The sequence below is a fragment of the Leopardus geoffroyi genome, chromosome C2 (assembly GCF_018350155.1).
Source record: "Leopardus geoffroyi isolate Oge1 chromosome C2, O.geoffroyi_Oge1_pat1.0, whole genome shotgun sequence".
NCBI classification, from domain to species: domain Eukaryota; kingdom Metazoa; phylum Chordata; class Mammalia; order Carnivora; family Felidae; genus Leopardus; species Leopardus geoffroyi.
The window spans coordinates 153,092,332-153,107,670 of record NC_059333.1 but is presented as its reverse complement, the minus strand read 5'-3'; the positions used below and the strand labels follow the sequence as shown (position 1 = coordinate 153,107,670).

The following is a 15,339-nucleotide window of genomic DNA, read 5'->3' as shown; positions in this document are numbered from 1 at the left end:
TTGATGGAGTCTAAGAGAACAAAGGAATAGAAAAGCACCAGGAGAGAGAAATGTGCTGAAACCCCAGCTCTGCAGAGAGGGCCTGGGCTCTGGAGGGTGTGAGGGATACCTTTCAGGCTGTCCCCATGTGTCGGCAGGGAGGGGGAAGGAAGTGCTGACACTGCTTAAAACAAAAGGGCAAAGCCAGCTCATTAGCTGGGTAGCTTCATTTCTGTTGCCCCCAGGTAAGTAAACAGGTGAAACTTTCCTGAGAAAGAAATCCTCATCCAGGAAGTGTGACCCAGTTTGGATAGAGATCACAGTTGTGCTGGCCGCTAATGTTAAGATGTCACTGAGAAAATAGTATAGTGATGATCAGAGCCTCAGAGATGGGAAAACCTGGGCAAATGGCTAATCTCCTTTTCTATCTTCCTACCCCCTATCTGGGCTCTCATTCCAGTTCTTCCTCTGTGAGCCTGCTGGAGGTGAATTTCTGAAGCACAGCTCTGATCATGCTGCTGCCTGCTTAAAGCTATTTCTCAGTGATTCCCCATTGGCCCCAAGAGAAGAACACGATGTTGTATAACCTGTAAGCCCTTCATGGACTGACCCTAGACCACCTTTACAGTCTCCTGTCCGGGGACTTCTCTTCTACACCGTCATGAACTAACATGCTTTGCTTTTTCGCTCCATTGTGTATGTCCTGGTTCACCTTACTGAGATGCCTTTTTCCTTATGTGCCTGATGGATTCTTAGTCGTCCTCTGAGATCCAGCTCACGTGTTACTTTGTCTTGACACCTTCTTGTACTGCCTGAGCAGGATGCAGTAAATAGAGTGTAATATTTAAAGGCATAGGCTTGGGGCTCCTGGGTGGCTCAGTCGGTTGGGCCTCTGACTTCCGCTCAGGTCATGATCTCGCGGTCCGTGAGTTCGAGCCCCGCGTCAGGCTCTGTGCTGACCGCTCAGAGCCTGGAGCCTGTTTCGGATTCTGTGTCTCCCTCTCTCTCTGACCTTCCCCCGTTCATGCTCTCTCTCTCTCTCTGTCTCAAAAATAAATAAACATTAAAAAAATTTTTTTTAAAGGCATAGGCTTGCGTTTGAATTCTAGCTCCATCACTTATGCGTTGTGTGAACTTTGACAACTTAATTAACCTCTCTGAGCCTTGATTCCATAGTAGTTAACACTTCCTAGGATTATTGTGAGGATTAAACAGTATAATATATGTATATACCCACATATGTATTGCATATCAAAGTACATAAATATGTAATAAACATTTCTTCTTATTATTTGTATTATTTCTAATTCATTTATTCAGAAGCTTTTATTTAGCACCTTCTGTGGTATTCACCCATACCTGGTACTTGGAATGCACAGATGGGTGAGACCTGCCCATATATTTGAGGTGCTCAAACATAATGTTCTAAAAAGAGGCTATGCAAAGTGCCATGGAAGCTACTATTTATTTTATGCCTACTGTATGCCAAGTACTTTGCATGCGTATCTTACTTCATCCTTGAACAATCTTTAGATGGAGGTATAATAATCCCTATTTTATTTTATTTTAAAAAGATGTTTATGTATTTATTTTGAGAGAGGTAGAGAGTGAGGCAGCGGGGGAGGGGCAGAGAGAAAGGGAGAGAAAGAATCCCAAGCAGTCTTCAAGCTCAGCACACGGAGCTCAGTCTCGCAACCATGAGATCATGACCTGAGTCTGAATCAAAAGTCGGACACTTGACTGACTGAGCCACCCCCCCCCCCAGGTGCCCCCATAATCCCTATTTTATGTCCATGGAAACAGAGTCTCAGAGAGGTTAAGTAACTTGCCTGTATGATGTAGGTATAGACCTACCAAATAGTAGAGCCAGGAGTTAAATGGAGTCCGTCTGACTCTGTTAAAAGGAAATGTAGGAAATCTTTGGAGAATATGGTGAGCTCAAAAGATTTACATCTTGAAAGACAGCAACCATATTTCTCCAAAAGATGCTTCTTTTTGCTTCTGCCAGAGGCGGCATATTTAACAGGATAAATTCTAGGGCTCACCCAAGTTGACAGGCCACATTTTCTTACAATTCGTGCTCTGTTATTTATATAACAAATCCTGTGTCCTTGAGTCTTACTGTTAACTCTTCACCCGCTTCATATTCACTTGTGAACAGTTAGAAGTGAGAGAAGGTAAGGGCCCAGAGTCCAACAGCTTTCATCTCTAAAATTCTGAAAGTGATAGGTTTCACTCTTATCACTTACACTCTTTCTAGGTGTGTGATTAAATAAAAGTGGAGTTTTGAGGCGCTTTTGGAAGGAAAGAGTGCTAAGAAGGCTCTTAAAGGTGCCTCAATCCCATGGTATTGGTCAGAGTTCTTAGCAGCAAACCACAGAAACCATGTGAACTGTTTGAGACAGAAAGGAGTTTGTCAAAAGGTTTTAGTGACTTGTAGGCCCTCTGATTTGGCCAAAGAATTAGATTTGGCTGTTTCACAGCTAGGGAAGAATGCTTAATTACACCATAGAGTTATTCTAGTAAAAATAATATACTGCTGCCCTCACCTGCTGATGATTCAGCTTAGCAGCATCACCAGAACAGTACTTGTTCTCCCTTAAACTTGGTGTTCATTTTCTAGAAACTGTAAGAAACAAAACGAAGCTAATTGTTTTTTGCTTTTTAAAGTAAGCTCTATGGCCACCATGAGGCTTGAACTCGCAACGCCAAGATCAAGAGTTGCATGCTTTACTGACTTAGCCAGCCAGGTGTTCCAGGAAGCAAATTCTTACAGGCCTGCTTGATTCTTTTTAGGTGGATGCTTTTGAGGAGCTGGGCTGAGATCTAGTTAGAAGAGATCTTATAGGAACAAAATCTTAGATAAATAAATGGAAGCATGCTCAAACAATGAAATCGTATAAGGCAATTAAAGGGGATAAACTAGAGCCACACCTATTAACGTGGCTAAACTTTAAAATGTAACATTGAATGAAAAAGCAAACCCCCTAATAACAGCTACAGTGTGATGCCATAAATAAATGTGAAAACAGGCAAAAACAGTTTTTGTATAGTGTGTGGATATATGCATATATAATAAAACTACAGAAGCATCCGTAGGAATGATGAATGACAAATTCGTAACAGTGGTTATTTCCTTTTTTTAATGTTTATTTTTGAGGGGGGGAGGGGCAGAGAAAGAGGGGGACAGAGCATCTGAAGCAGTTTCCAGGCTCTGAGCTGACAGCAGAGAGTCTGATGTGGGGCCGGAACTCACGAACTGTGAGATCATGACCTGAGCTGAAGTCTGACGCTTACGACAGCCACCCAGGTGCCTCAGTAGTGGCTGTTTCCCAACAGGGAGAAAAGGGAGTGGAATCAGGGACGGCTGTATAATTAATTCCGGGTGCATATTGAACATTTTTTGTTTTTGTTTGTTTGTTTTTATGAATTATTTTCTTGAGACAAGATTTTAAGCAAGATTTTAAGATGTGCTAGAGCTGGGTAGTTGGGTAGCCTAATATATAGTTGTCTGTTATCTTTATTCCTTGCACTTCTGTTTAAATATTTCATAATTAATAATGTTAATCCTGGACTTTGAGTATTAACATAAATTTTGAAAAGTACTGCCTCCTTTACATAGAGATAAATTCAAAGGAAGTGGTAAAAAGGCGGTTACTGAACTTAGTTGGTTCTTTTCCCAATAGGAGAGTGTTCAGGAAGATACCCAAAAAACTTGGTCATTGAGCTTTCCAGAAGGGGTTCAAGTGATCTCATTGCTAACTCAGGCTGTGCCAGATACGCAGATTGGAGCCAGGTCATACCCCAGTCCTATTATGTTTCTCTCAGGTGACCTTTCAAAGGGTGTTGTGAGTACTTGGTCTGGAGTCAGGTTGGCTTTGTGTGGAGTGCTGGCCACAGAAGTCTATGTTGGTTTAAACCGTCCTATTTACAAACGTGTAGTCAAATAGTCTTGGTATCATCAAAGGGAGGATTTGCTTGATTTGCCAATTCTACCCCATTATCGTGGGAATTTATTTTAGGAATAAAGGAACTGAAATGTTTAGTCAAGTCCTTTATATTAAGCGAAGGAAAATCATATTGGAAGGAGAACAAAGAAATGTGTGAAATACAAAATCAAAAGGAGTCATCTTAAAAGAAATCAACTGAAAAAGCGTTTGAAGACCTGTGGCATCCCTCCTCGCACAGAGGCCCTCACTAAGGCTTTGAACTGATGCATCAGCGTTTGGACTGGAGCTCTTGTGCCCTAGTCATCCGGGCTGCCTCCAGCACTGGTTTTTCGGTGCAAGGGTTTTTCACCTGGAGGCCACTCCCAAGTGGTCCATGAGTAGAGTTCAGGGAGTCCCATCAACTTGGTTAGGGGAAGATATTACTTGATAATTTTCAATGACCCCTAACTAAAATTTAGCATTCTTCTGTTATGAAGATAACTGGCGATAAACCACTGTAGTGTTAATAGTGCCTGTAACTTTGTCATCATGTCCGAGAGAGATTGACCTGTGGTTTTCTTTTCTTTAAATGTCCTTGTGAGGTTTTGGTATCAAGGTCATGCTGGCCTTAAAAAGCAGATTGGAGAATTTTATTCTCTGGGAGAATTTGTGTAAGGTTAGTTTTATTTCTTCTTTAAATATTTAGTAGAATACCTTGGTGAAGCCCTTTGAGGCCTGGAGTTCCTTTGTGGAAAGGTTTTTTAATGTAGATTTAATTTACTTAAAAGGTACAGGGCTCTTCATATATCCTATTTATTCTCATATAAGTTGGAGCAAGTTTCTTTTTCCTAGGGATATGTCCATTTATCTACATTTTCAAAATAATAAAAGTTGTGAAAGTTGTTCAAACTGCCCTCTTTTTGTTGATGTTGTTGTTGTTGTCATTTTTAGAGAGAGAAAGCAAGAGAAAGAGCAGAGGAGGGGCAGAAGGAGAGGGAGAGAGAGAACCTTAAGCAGGCTCCCTGCCCAGCACAGAACCCAGTGTGGGCTGTGAGATCATGACCTGAGCTGAAATTAAGAGCAAGATACTTAACCAGCTGAACTACCCAGGTGCCCCCAAACGGTTCTCTTTTTAATGTCTGTAGAATCGGTAATGCTGTACTCTTTTTCATTCTTGATATTAGGTAAAACTTTTAAAAATGAACAAAACCCAGAGTTCAGAAGGGTTCAGGGAAATGACAACTATTGATGGGAATTGAAATTAGTACCATCTTTCTGGAAGACTGTTTTGCAGTGTATATCAAACGAAATGTGAGTATATTTTATCCAACAAACCATTTATTTATTTGTTTGTTTACTGTTTGTTTATTTTTTATTTATTTATTTTTTTAATTTTTTTTTTCAACGTTTATTTATTTTTGGGACAGAGAGAGACAGAGAATGAACGGGGGAGGGGCAGAGAGAGAGGGAGACACAGAATCGGAAACAGGCTCCAGGCTCTGAGCCATCAGCCCAGAGCCCGACGCGGGGCTCTAACTCACGGACCGCGAGATCATGACCTGGCTGAAGTCGGACGCTTAACCGACTGCGCCACCCAGGCGCCCCTGTTTATTTATTTTTGAGAGAGAGAGAGAGAGAGAGAGTGTGCACATATGAGTATGAGTGGGGGAGAGGCAGAGAGAGAAAGAGAGAGAATCCCGCCCAGGCTCCACACTGTCAGCTCAGAGCCCAACACAGGGCTCAATCCTATGAACCATGAGATCATGACTCCAGCCAAAATCAAGAGTCCATCGCTTAACTGAGCTACCCAGGTGCCCCTATGTAACAACCCTTTTAAAAAGGAATTTGCCGGGTTGCCTGGGTGGCTCAGTCGGTTAAGGTGTCCAATTTTCGCTCAGGTCATGATCTCATGGTTCATGAGTTCGAGCCCCATGTTGGCCTCTGTGTTGACAGCTTGGAGCCTGGAGCCTGCTTCAGATTCTGTGTCTCCCTCTCTGTCTGCCCCTCCCCCACTCATGTTCTGTCTCTCTCTCAAAAATAAATAAACATTAAAAAAATTTTTAATAGGGACGCATGGGTGGCTCAGTCGGTTAAGCGTCCGACTTCGGCTCAGGTCATGATCTTGCAGTTTGTGAGCTCGAGCCCCGCGTCAGGCTCTGTGCTGATGGCTCAGAGCCTGGAGCCTGCTTTGGATTCTATCTCCCCCTCTCTCTGCCCCTCCTCTGCTCACGCTCTGTGTCTCAATAATAAATAAGCATTAAAAAAAATTTTTTTAAATAGATTAATTAAAAGGAATTTGCCATGAATAATTTCGCAAATGCAAAAATATTCACCACAGTGTTATCCATAACAGCAAAAAACAAACAAGCAAACAAAAAACACCTGGAAACCAATCAAAGGGGACAGGGAAGTAATTATGTTAATTACATTCACTAGAATCATTTTTGCCAGTTACAAAAGTTAGGATATTGACATGGAAAAGTACCAGAGACATACTGTTGGTTACAAAAAGCAAATCACAGAAGAGCACGTAGAGTGTAGCCTCTTCTGTGTTAAATACATACTTCTCTATGTGAATGTATCCAAAGAAAATAATGTGGAAGTACAGTCACCAAATTTCTTTTTGCTTTTCTGTATTGTTTAAAATGTTTGCATGAACATGCATCATTTCTACAAAAATAGCAAAACTTTCTGACAAGCTTGGCAGTCACAAGATGAGAGGGTGGTTGGGGAGGGGAGTGTCAAAGCATTTTTCTTGCCTGGTGGAGAATAGCCAGGAAGGAAGGAAAGCTTGAAACTATAAGAAAGAGGGGACAGTCAATTGAGTAATCCCTTAGAAAGACAGGAGGGCCTGGACTCAGACACAGAAGTTAGCCTTAAAGGAGCAGGACAGCATTTCTTCCCAAAAGGGAGGGAAAGATGATTGGAGATACAGAGAAGTTCAGAGCCAAAAAGAAGGGAGATACGAACATTCACAACTCATGGCTGCCGACTTCTTAGTGAAATCGGAGGTAAGGCCATTTGCCAAGAGTGGGGAATGAGAGTAGAATGAGGTCTTGAGACAAAAGGAGGGGGATGTGGGGTGTGGGCAGCAGAGCAGACTGGGGGCCTGATGAAACTTTTGAAAGGGCCCAGTGGTATGGCTGGGCAGGTTTTCTCTAGCAGAATGCACAATTGGTGCCAGGTTATAGGGCAGCACAGCACGCTTAGCAGAGCTTTGGAGGATGACAGAATTCAGGGTAGTGATGAGGGCAATTTAAATAATTGCTTTGGGATCTAGGACGCTTGGGAGGAACATGAATTAGAAAGAGTGCTAAGGAAGGACTGGATATTGAGTTGGAATATGGAGATCCAAAAAGCCAGAGGACAGGTGTTCCTGGTCATTGTGGGGTTTCAGAGTATGACACGTTCCAGGGGACACAAGGTCAGCTAGATGGTCGTGGAGTATCAGGAATGGTTGTGGAAGTTGGGAAGGTCAGGGTTGTGATGTTGGGAGTTTCGGTGGTCTTCCTCATGGATGGAGCATTTTCTCAGGGTGGTGACAGGAATTCTGGTTTCAAGGATAGAAAGAAGGCTGACTCCTCGGAGAAGGCTTAATGAAGAGAGGCGGGAAAGCCCTGGTCTGGAGCCACTGCAGGAGAGCAGGGAGTTTACTGACTTGCCCTCCTAAAGCTCAGGACCCTCGGCGCCAGGAGAAGTCTCAAGGCAGAAGACCTTCAAGGCTGATGGGAGAAGCCAGGTTTGCAGTGCAGGAAGGAGGCTGACAAGAGGAATGGGCCAGAAAAGGAGAAGAAACGCTCTGTAGAAGCCTCTTCGCAAAGGGATCAGGGGCAGGGACAAAGGGGTACAGATGAGTGGGCAAACAGTATGAGAGAGGGGGTTCTAAAGAGAAGTGAGCTGACAGGAGGAAGGTCTGAGCTGCAAAGGGGTGGAGCTTTGGCTGCTGGATTCCCAGAGGAAATGCTGAACTGTACGTTTCTTAGCGCAGAGCGGTACCTGCTCGCTACAGAGAGAACAGCAACTACAGATAAGCAAAAAGCAAAAACAAGTAAACAGAAGGCCGTAAGAACTACCCAAATCCCAGGGTCTTGGAGCTTTTCCCATTGACATGTTCTTCCCTCCTGTTCCTACTGCCGTAAATCCAGGTCAAGGCCACATCATCTCTACAATAAGCTTGTCCTCTGGGTCATAAATCTCTCTCCCTGGCTGAGCCCCTGGGCCTTCCCCAGCCCCTCTCCCCCCCTTCCCATGTATAAACCAACACAGCCATCTTCCCCAAATACCACTTTCCATTGTTGCTTCTCTTTGCAGGTTCCATCATATACTACATCCCTCCCTGGTTTTCAAGGGCGTCTCTAACTCGGAACCATCTTATTTCCCCACACTCATTTCCAAATATTTCTCTTTTCTTAGACATGCTTTATTTCCCTCCCAGCTCACTTTCCCACATCCTCACATCTGGGTCTCTGTCCCCTCACTGTGATGCCTGGCCTGTTAAGGATGACCACATCTTTCCATACTATTCCACTCCCCCCCAACCCCCACCAGTATGTGAAGGCCTGGTGCCTTACTCCAGCCCATCATGACTGATGTTTGGCCTTCCAGGTACTCATCTGACCGCCCCTTTTAGGAACTTATCAGTTGCATTTCAGTAAACACTTGGGTGTGTTGAGTATACTTCCGGTACACCGAGGTGAGAGCACAGGATTTAGAGCCGGGAGGAACCTAGTCCCCTGATATTACTGATGAGGAGCCTGAGATTCAGAGAGGCCAAAAGACATCCCCATAGTCAACCTGCAAGATGTTAATAAAGCGGATCCCAGAACCCTGATTCTCAGCCCTAAATACTACATGTTGAATTGAAATTTGCTCTTAAAATACAGCTTTTCTTTGATACCTGGGTGTGGAGCCCCAGAGACCCAAAGCAATGGTTATCAATTTTTACAATATGTTAGAATTAGCTGGGGAGATTTCTAAAAATCCAGACTTTTTAGCCCAGTAGGGGGAAACTGATTCAGTTGGTGTGGAGTAGGACCTGAGTATCTGCTTAAAACAAAACAAAACAAAACCAAACCAACCAACCAAGCAAACAAATGAAAACAGCTCTCCAGATGATCCTGGTAAAGATGATCCTTGCATCACCCTTCGCAAAACAGTTTGTGTCTTTCTCTTTGGAGCTCCCTAACATTGCCCCTGTAAACATTGTTAAGCTTTCCTGAAGCCTCCCATGTCAGGAGCAGGTTTGAGTTAAGCCACAACCATGTTACCATCCAGAACGCACAAGCCACCAGCTCTGTGCTGTAACCTGTGTAACTTCTCAGGCTCAAACTGGCCTGGGGCCCGGCTGCTGCCCTCCCTTAATGTGCTTGGCCATTTGGCCCCAGGAGCCAAATTACTTTTCAAAATACTTTTAGGCATACCTTGGCAAAATATTGATCGTAGTGGAATTCTTGTTGGAAACACCCCACTTGCCAAGGTGATTCTGAGCACCTTCTGAAGTGTGGATGCCCGGCCTCTGCAGCCTGCCAGCTGTCTCTGCCACAGGACACCCAAGTAAACCAAACCCAAACAGGCACCTAGAGCTCGCCAAATCCCAGCACATGCAGCCCTGGGCCAGTATGACAAGGAGGAAAGGCACTTTGTGTAGCGATTAGGACAAGGCTCCGGAATCTGTGTTGGAATAATGAGGCTCTAAAGGCATGACTCACTGCTCTCCACAGTTATCAGTCTAGGAGTTATCAATGCCCTCCTTGTTGCCTGAGCGCACATCAGAGAAATGACTAATAACGTGGTAATAGCTCTTCAAAATGCTGCCCGGACCTCTGAAGACAATTCAAATATGCCAGGTATTTCCTAGCAGTAAGGGCAAGCCTTGCATAATTTAAGAAATACACAGCGGTTTCGCATTTTGGTGCTTGATAAGTGGCAGTTACATAACAGCCTGTAACCACGCAGATGAGCAGAGCCAGAGGTGGGGGAGAGGGTGCTTCTAAAAGAGGTGTCAGTGCTGGAGTGAGGGGTGCGATAGCCGACAGACGTGGCGGCAGCTAAACCTTCACGAAGTTTGGGTCCGGGAGATGCACGCGTGCCCATTATGGCACACGTTGGCTCGACAGCAGGAAAGACATCTCTCGACATTTACTATCAGGCTAACACCAATGGGAGGTATGAAATTTTTTCTCTCATGAGCCATATTGCCAGCGTTTTCTCACTCCTTGGTAATGTTTTTAAGCTAAAAGTAGGATTGCCTCAGTCTCTGAAGTAATACAAAGCTGAATTACTCTCTGAAATCATATGTTCTTCAAACTTTTCTGTTAAAAACTCAACTGATGGGGTTGCCAGAGCATCACCTCGCTGCGGTCATAGAGCCAAGTTGACCTTTCTTGGTGCTTCAGATGTAGTGGTGCCATACTTCAGATTCCAAGTATAGGAGAGCCCTACAAGGGTGCTAAAAAGTGGGTCCCCGTGGCTTATTTCTTTCTGGGGATGGGAGATGCTAGTCTATGAGCACCTACCAAGTGATCTCATGTGCTACCAAAATGCTTCTTGGACTGCCCTGTTTGAGTTGTGTCATATTCTTGAAAAAAGGACTGACTGATTTAAATAGATTGCTTGGTGTTTGTCACAACACAAGGCTCAAACATCTAGAGACCAGAAAGCCAGTTTGTTTCTGGAACCATCTTTAGGCCAAGCATCATTCTCGTCTCCTGGGAGGAGCCAGCATAGCTCATCTGTTGCCCTTACCTTTTGGAGATGATGCTCAAACCTCGGGTCTTTAGATCCACGGATGGGGAGATTGCTAGAAGGGGCTGCTGTGAGCCAAGTCAGGCTGAAAGCCTCCACTCGGCCTCTGCACTTGGTAGCTTGCCATTTGCCTTAGCAGGAAGCTGCCATGGAAGGAGCCCCTGAAATGGATGAGGTCCTGGAAAACCTTGTTGGACTGAAATACACAATCTTGCCTCAGGGTCTTTTTTTTTTTTTTTTAATTTTTTTTTTCAATGTTTTTTATTTATTTTTTTGGGACAGAGAGAGACAGAGCATGAACGGGGGAGGGGCAGAGAGAGAGGGAGACACAGAATCGGAAACAGGCTCCAGGCTCTGAGCCATCAGCCCAGAGCCTGACGCGGGGCTCGAACTCACGGACCGCGAGATCGTGACCTGGCTGAAGTCGGACGCTTAACCGACTGCGCCACCCAGGCGCCCCGCCTCAGGGTCTTTTAAGATAAATAATTTTTTAATATTTATAAATGAGAACAGAATTTGAGATGAATATATTCTTTTTTTTATTGCAGCCTGTCCAAGCAGTGTGGGGGATCAGAAAGCTAGCTTGATGGATGGGTGGCAGGCAGTAGCCAGGAGGCCTTAGCTAGCTGTAACTTTTACTTATTCACGTGATACCCCCCACGCAAGACAGGGACCACACTATGCCGTAGAGGAAGGGCGATGAATGTACAGTCTCACTGAGCATCATGTACATGTATGTAAGGCGTTATTTTGAATGCCAATCAGTTTGAAATTTTTCCGAATAAAATTAAAAAAAAAATTTTGTTTACATTTATTCATTTTTGAGAGACAGAGACAGAGCACAAGTGGGGGAGGGGCAGAGAGAGAGGGAGACACAGAATCCGAAGCAGGCTCCAGGCTCTGAGCTGTCAGCACAGAGCCCGACGCGGGGCTCGAACTCACAAACCGTGAGATCATGACACGAGCCGAAGTCCGTCACTCAACCAACTGAGCCACCCAGGCGCCCCTCATAATAAAATTTTTATTAGCATATTTGAATGAGCATATTTGAGAAGATGTTGAAACATAGAAACATAACTAACTTAAACACTTAAGGATGACAAAAAGACTGGAAAACAAAATCAGGGAGTTTCCAGAAGGTAAAATGAAAAGATATAGAGAAGGGCGCCTGGGTGGCTCAGTCAGTTAAGTGGCCGACTTTGGCTCAGGTCACGATCTTGCTGTCCGTGAGTTCGAGCCCCGCGTCGGGCTCTGTGCTGACAGCTCAGAGCCTGGACCCTGTTTCAGATTCTGTGTCTCCCTCTCTCTGACCCTCCCCTGTTCATGCTCTGTCTCTCTCTGTCTCAAAAATAAATAAAACGTTAAAAAAATATTTTACAAAAAAGAAAAGATATATAGAGAAAATAGGGGGAAAATAATAAATCAAAACTGTAATGTTTGTTTATGTTTAGAGAGAGAGAGCAAGCACACCCTAGTGGGGGAGGGGCAGAGAGCGAGGAAGATAGAGGATGCAAAGCAGGCTCTGTGCTGACAGCAGAGAGCTCAACACGGGGCTTGAACCTACGGGCATTGAGGTCATGACCTGAGACAAAGTCAGATGCCCAAGCGACTGAGCCACTCAGGCACTCCAATAAATAAAAAATTTTAATGGCACATCTAAGAGCTTTAATATCTGACTAATAGGAATCTCCAGGAGAAAGAACACAGAGAGAGAAGGAAATTATCAAAGAAATAATACAAGAGAAATTTCAGAACTGAAGGTCAAGTCAAGGCGCTCTAGATTAAAATGTGCAGGGAATGAGGGGCACCTGGCTGGCTCTCTCAGTAAACAGAGCATGCGACTCTTGATCTTAGAGTTGTAAGTTTGAGCCCCATATTGGATGTAGAGATGACTTTAAAAAAATAAAAGCTTAAAAAAGTACACCAAATGAAAAAGAAATTACCCATACCTATACATAGTATCATTAGCATTCAAAACTCCAGAAACAGTGAATTATAAAAGCTTTTGGAAGGGGAAAACCTGTCACAAATGAATGAAAATCAGAATGTATCAGAGTTCTTGACGTCAGTACTGGAAGCTAGAAGACAATGAAATAAAAGTCAACAAAAGTTCTAGAATTTTATACTCAGCTGAACTTTCAGTCAAATGTGAAGATATAGCAAAGACATTTTTAAATCTGCAAGGACTCAAAATTTTGCTTCCTGGGGATCCTTTTCTGTGAGACAACCAAAACAAATACATAAGCAAAATGAAGAAATAAATAAAAAAGGAGAGAGAAACAGAATCCAGAAGGCAGGGAACCAACACAGGAAAACAACGCAGAGAAGACTGACGTGTATACAATGGGCTTAGCTGTTTTGGAATTCACAGATTATCTGACATACTTGGCCATTTGGAAAATAATACTTATTGATAATTCAGGCAGGGTATTTGGAAAAATTTGAATGAAAGTGAATAGAGAAATAAACAAATGAAATTAAAAAGGAAGTGTTGACTCCAAGGAAGAAAATGGTACTTAGGAAAAAAAAATCAGAGTAAACTCCTTGGCTTTTCAATGAAAAGTTCTTTATCATAGTAGTGTAAGGGAAAGGGGAATGTGGTAGATTATGTAAAGAGCTAAAACCTAAACTGTTAAAACAAAATTAATAGTTGAAGGCTAAATAGAGAAACCAAGAAATGGCAATATTAACATAATTTGGTCTTTTAAAAAAACTAAAAACATTGAAAGTGTTTGCCTCAGGGTTGTGTTTTTTTATTTCAGTATTTTTGAGCAATTTGCTTTAAACCATGTGATTTTATCTGCTCTCATAATATTGAAAATTATTTGTAAGAAAAAGCTCCAAAGTCTGGCCATCGGTGGGAAATTCCAGCCTGCATCGTTCAATAAGCTTTAGCCACCACAGGCATCACACACATGGTGGGTGATGGCACACAAAGTCCCAGTTGGATTTTGACTCTCTGTCTCTAGAGTCCTTGTCACAGGATATCCTTCCTGTCCACTGGCAGGTTATGGGCTGTCTCCTGCCAGAGTCATACCAAGTTTCAGGTGAGGTTATAAGACTGAACAGGGGTGTGTGCCTCTTAACAGGAAGGTGGGGAGGTGGGGAGGGAGGGACGGAGGTAGGGAGGGCGGGAGGGAGGAAGGAAGGGAGGAAGGAAAGGAGGGAGGGGAAAATCCCCTTCAGAGATGAATTTAGAAAACAATTTGCCACTTTGCTATTGAGACAGCTTCAGGGAAATTCTATCCAAAATACATCCAGCTGGATGTGGCACCTCATGATGATTCCACTTTTTGACTGCGTGAAGCTTGTCTGCGTGTCTCAAGGCCAGCCCTAGGGAGTAAAGCTAACCGGTGGGCACACCAGGCCATCCCATGCCACCACTGCCCAGGTTGGAGTTGGGGTGTGGTACTGAGGATTCCAGGCTGGCCTAATCTAGTGATGGCCAACCCAAGCACGCTAGAGAACAAACATAGGCTGGACCAGATTTCTTTCCTAGGGGTCCAGTATCAACAGTATCACTTCTCTTCAGTATTACCACTGCTCACTGGAGATGCCTTATCATAAATCTGGGATCTGTCCAGTCCAGATTAATCCATGTCTGGGATCACTGAGTCTCCTTAGAATTAGACTACCCTAGAGCTTCTGGATGGCTCAGCAGGTTAAGCATCTGACTCTGGATTTCGGCTTAGGTCATGATCTCATGGTTCGTGAGATCAAGCCCTACATTGGGCCGTGCGCTGACCGCGCGGGGCCTGCTTGGGAGTCTCTCTTTCCCCCTTTCTCTCCACACTTCCCCCTGCTCATTCTCTCTCTCTCTTCTGTCAATAAATATGCATTTAAAATAAATGAATAAAAAGGTTTTTTTTAAGAAAATCATTAAAAAAAAATTGGACTACCCAGACCATGGTAATATTTAAGCAGCCATTCAGTTCTCTATACCCTACTCCTGATGACCAGCACCGTCTAAAAAAAGTGACTGCACAGGAAAGAGCCTTTCTACTCCTACACACAGGTGTGCAGGGCCCCAGGCCAGCCACAAGCTAGGACACAGCTGTTTGTGTACATGGGTCTGCTGTGAAGCTTAAACTGTCCTCCGCTGCAGGCTTGGAGTGCATTTCACCATTTTCCAGTGAAAACGACTGTACCAAGGGACCCCTTGCACTTTCAGTTAGTCGGGATTAACCTGTTTATGGAAGTGTTTTCCTTTGAAAAGAACATCTTTTTTTAGGTGTAGTGAGCCATTTTTTACAAATCTTGTTTGCCTGGGGTGCCCAGGTGGCTCAGTCGGTTAAGCATGCAACTCTTTTTTTTTTAATTTTTGTTAACATTTATTTATTTTTGAGAGACAGAGACAGAGCATGAGCGGGGGAGGGGCAGAGAGAGGAGATACAGAATGTGAGGCAGGCTCCAGGCTCTGAGCTGTCAGCACAGAGCCCGATGAGGGGCTCGAACCCACAAACCATGAGATCATGACCTGAGCCGAAGTCAGATGTTTAACCGACTAAGTCACCTAGGCACCCCTTAAGCATCCAACTCTTGATTTCAGCTCAGATCATGATCCCAGGGTTGTGGGATCGAGCCCTGAGTCAGGCTCTGTGCTGAGGGTGGAGCCTGCTTAAGATTCTCTCTCTCCCTCTGCCCCTCTCCCCTGCTCACACACTCTCTCTCTCAAAACTAAAAAAAC

At 44.0% G+C, this 15,339-nt stretch overlaps 1 protein-coding gene across 5 annotated transcripts in view; it reads left to right on the top strand.

Annotated features, from left to right (window-relative positions):
• CTDSPL (CTD small phosphatase like) overlaps positions 1–15,339 on the top strand; it is a 120,638-nt gene that overhangs the window by 14,754 nt on the left and 90,545 nt on the right. The window contains exon 1 of one of the 5 annotated variants that reach the window (XM_045436573.1): positions 7,022–10,073. The exons of 3 other annotated variants lie outside the window; for them this stretch is intronic. In XM_045436573.1, coding sequence (XP_045292529.1) covers positions 9,986–10,073 — 88 coding nt within the window. In that variant the 5' untranslated portion in view covers positions 7,022–9,985. Of the gene's footprint in view, positions 1–7,021; positions 10,074–15,339 lie in introns of those variants that run through there. One more of the 5 variants, XM_045436571.1, reaches the window with a different exon arrangement.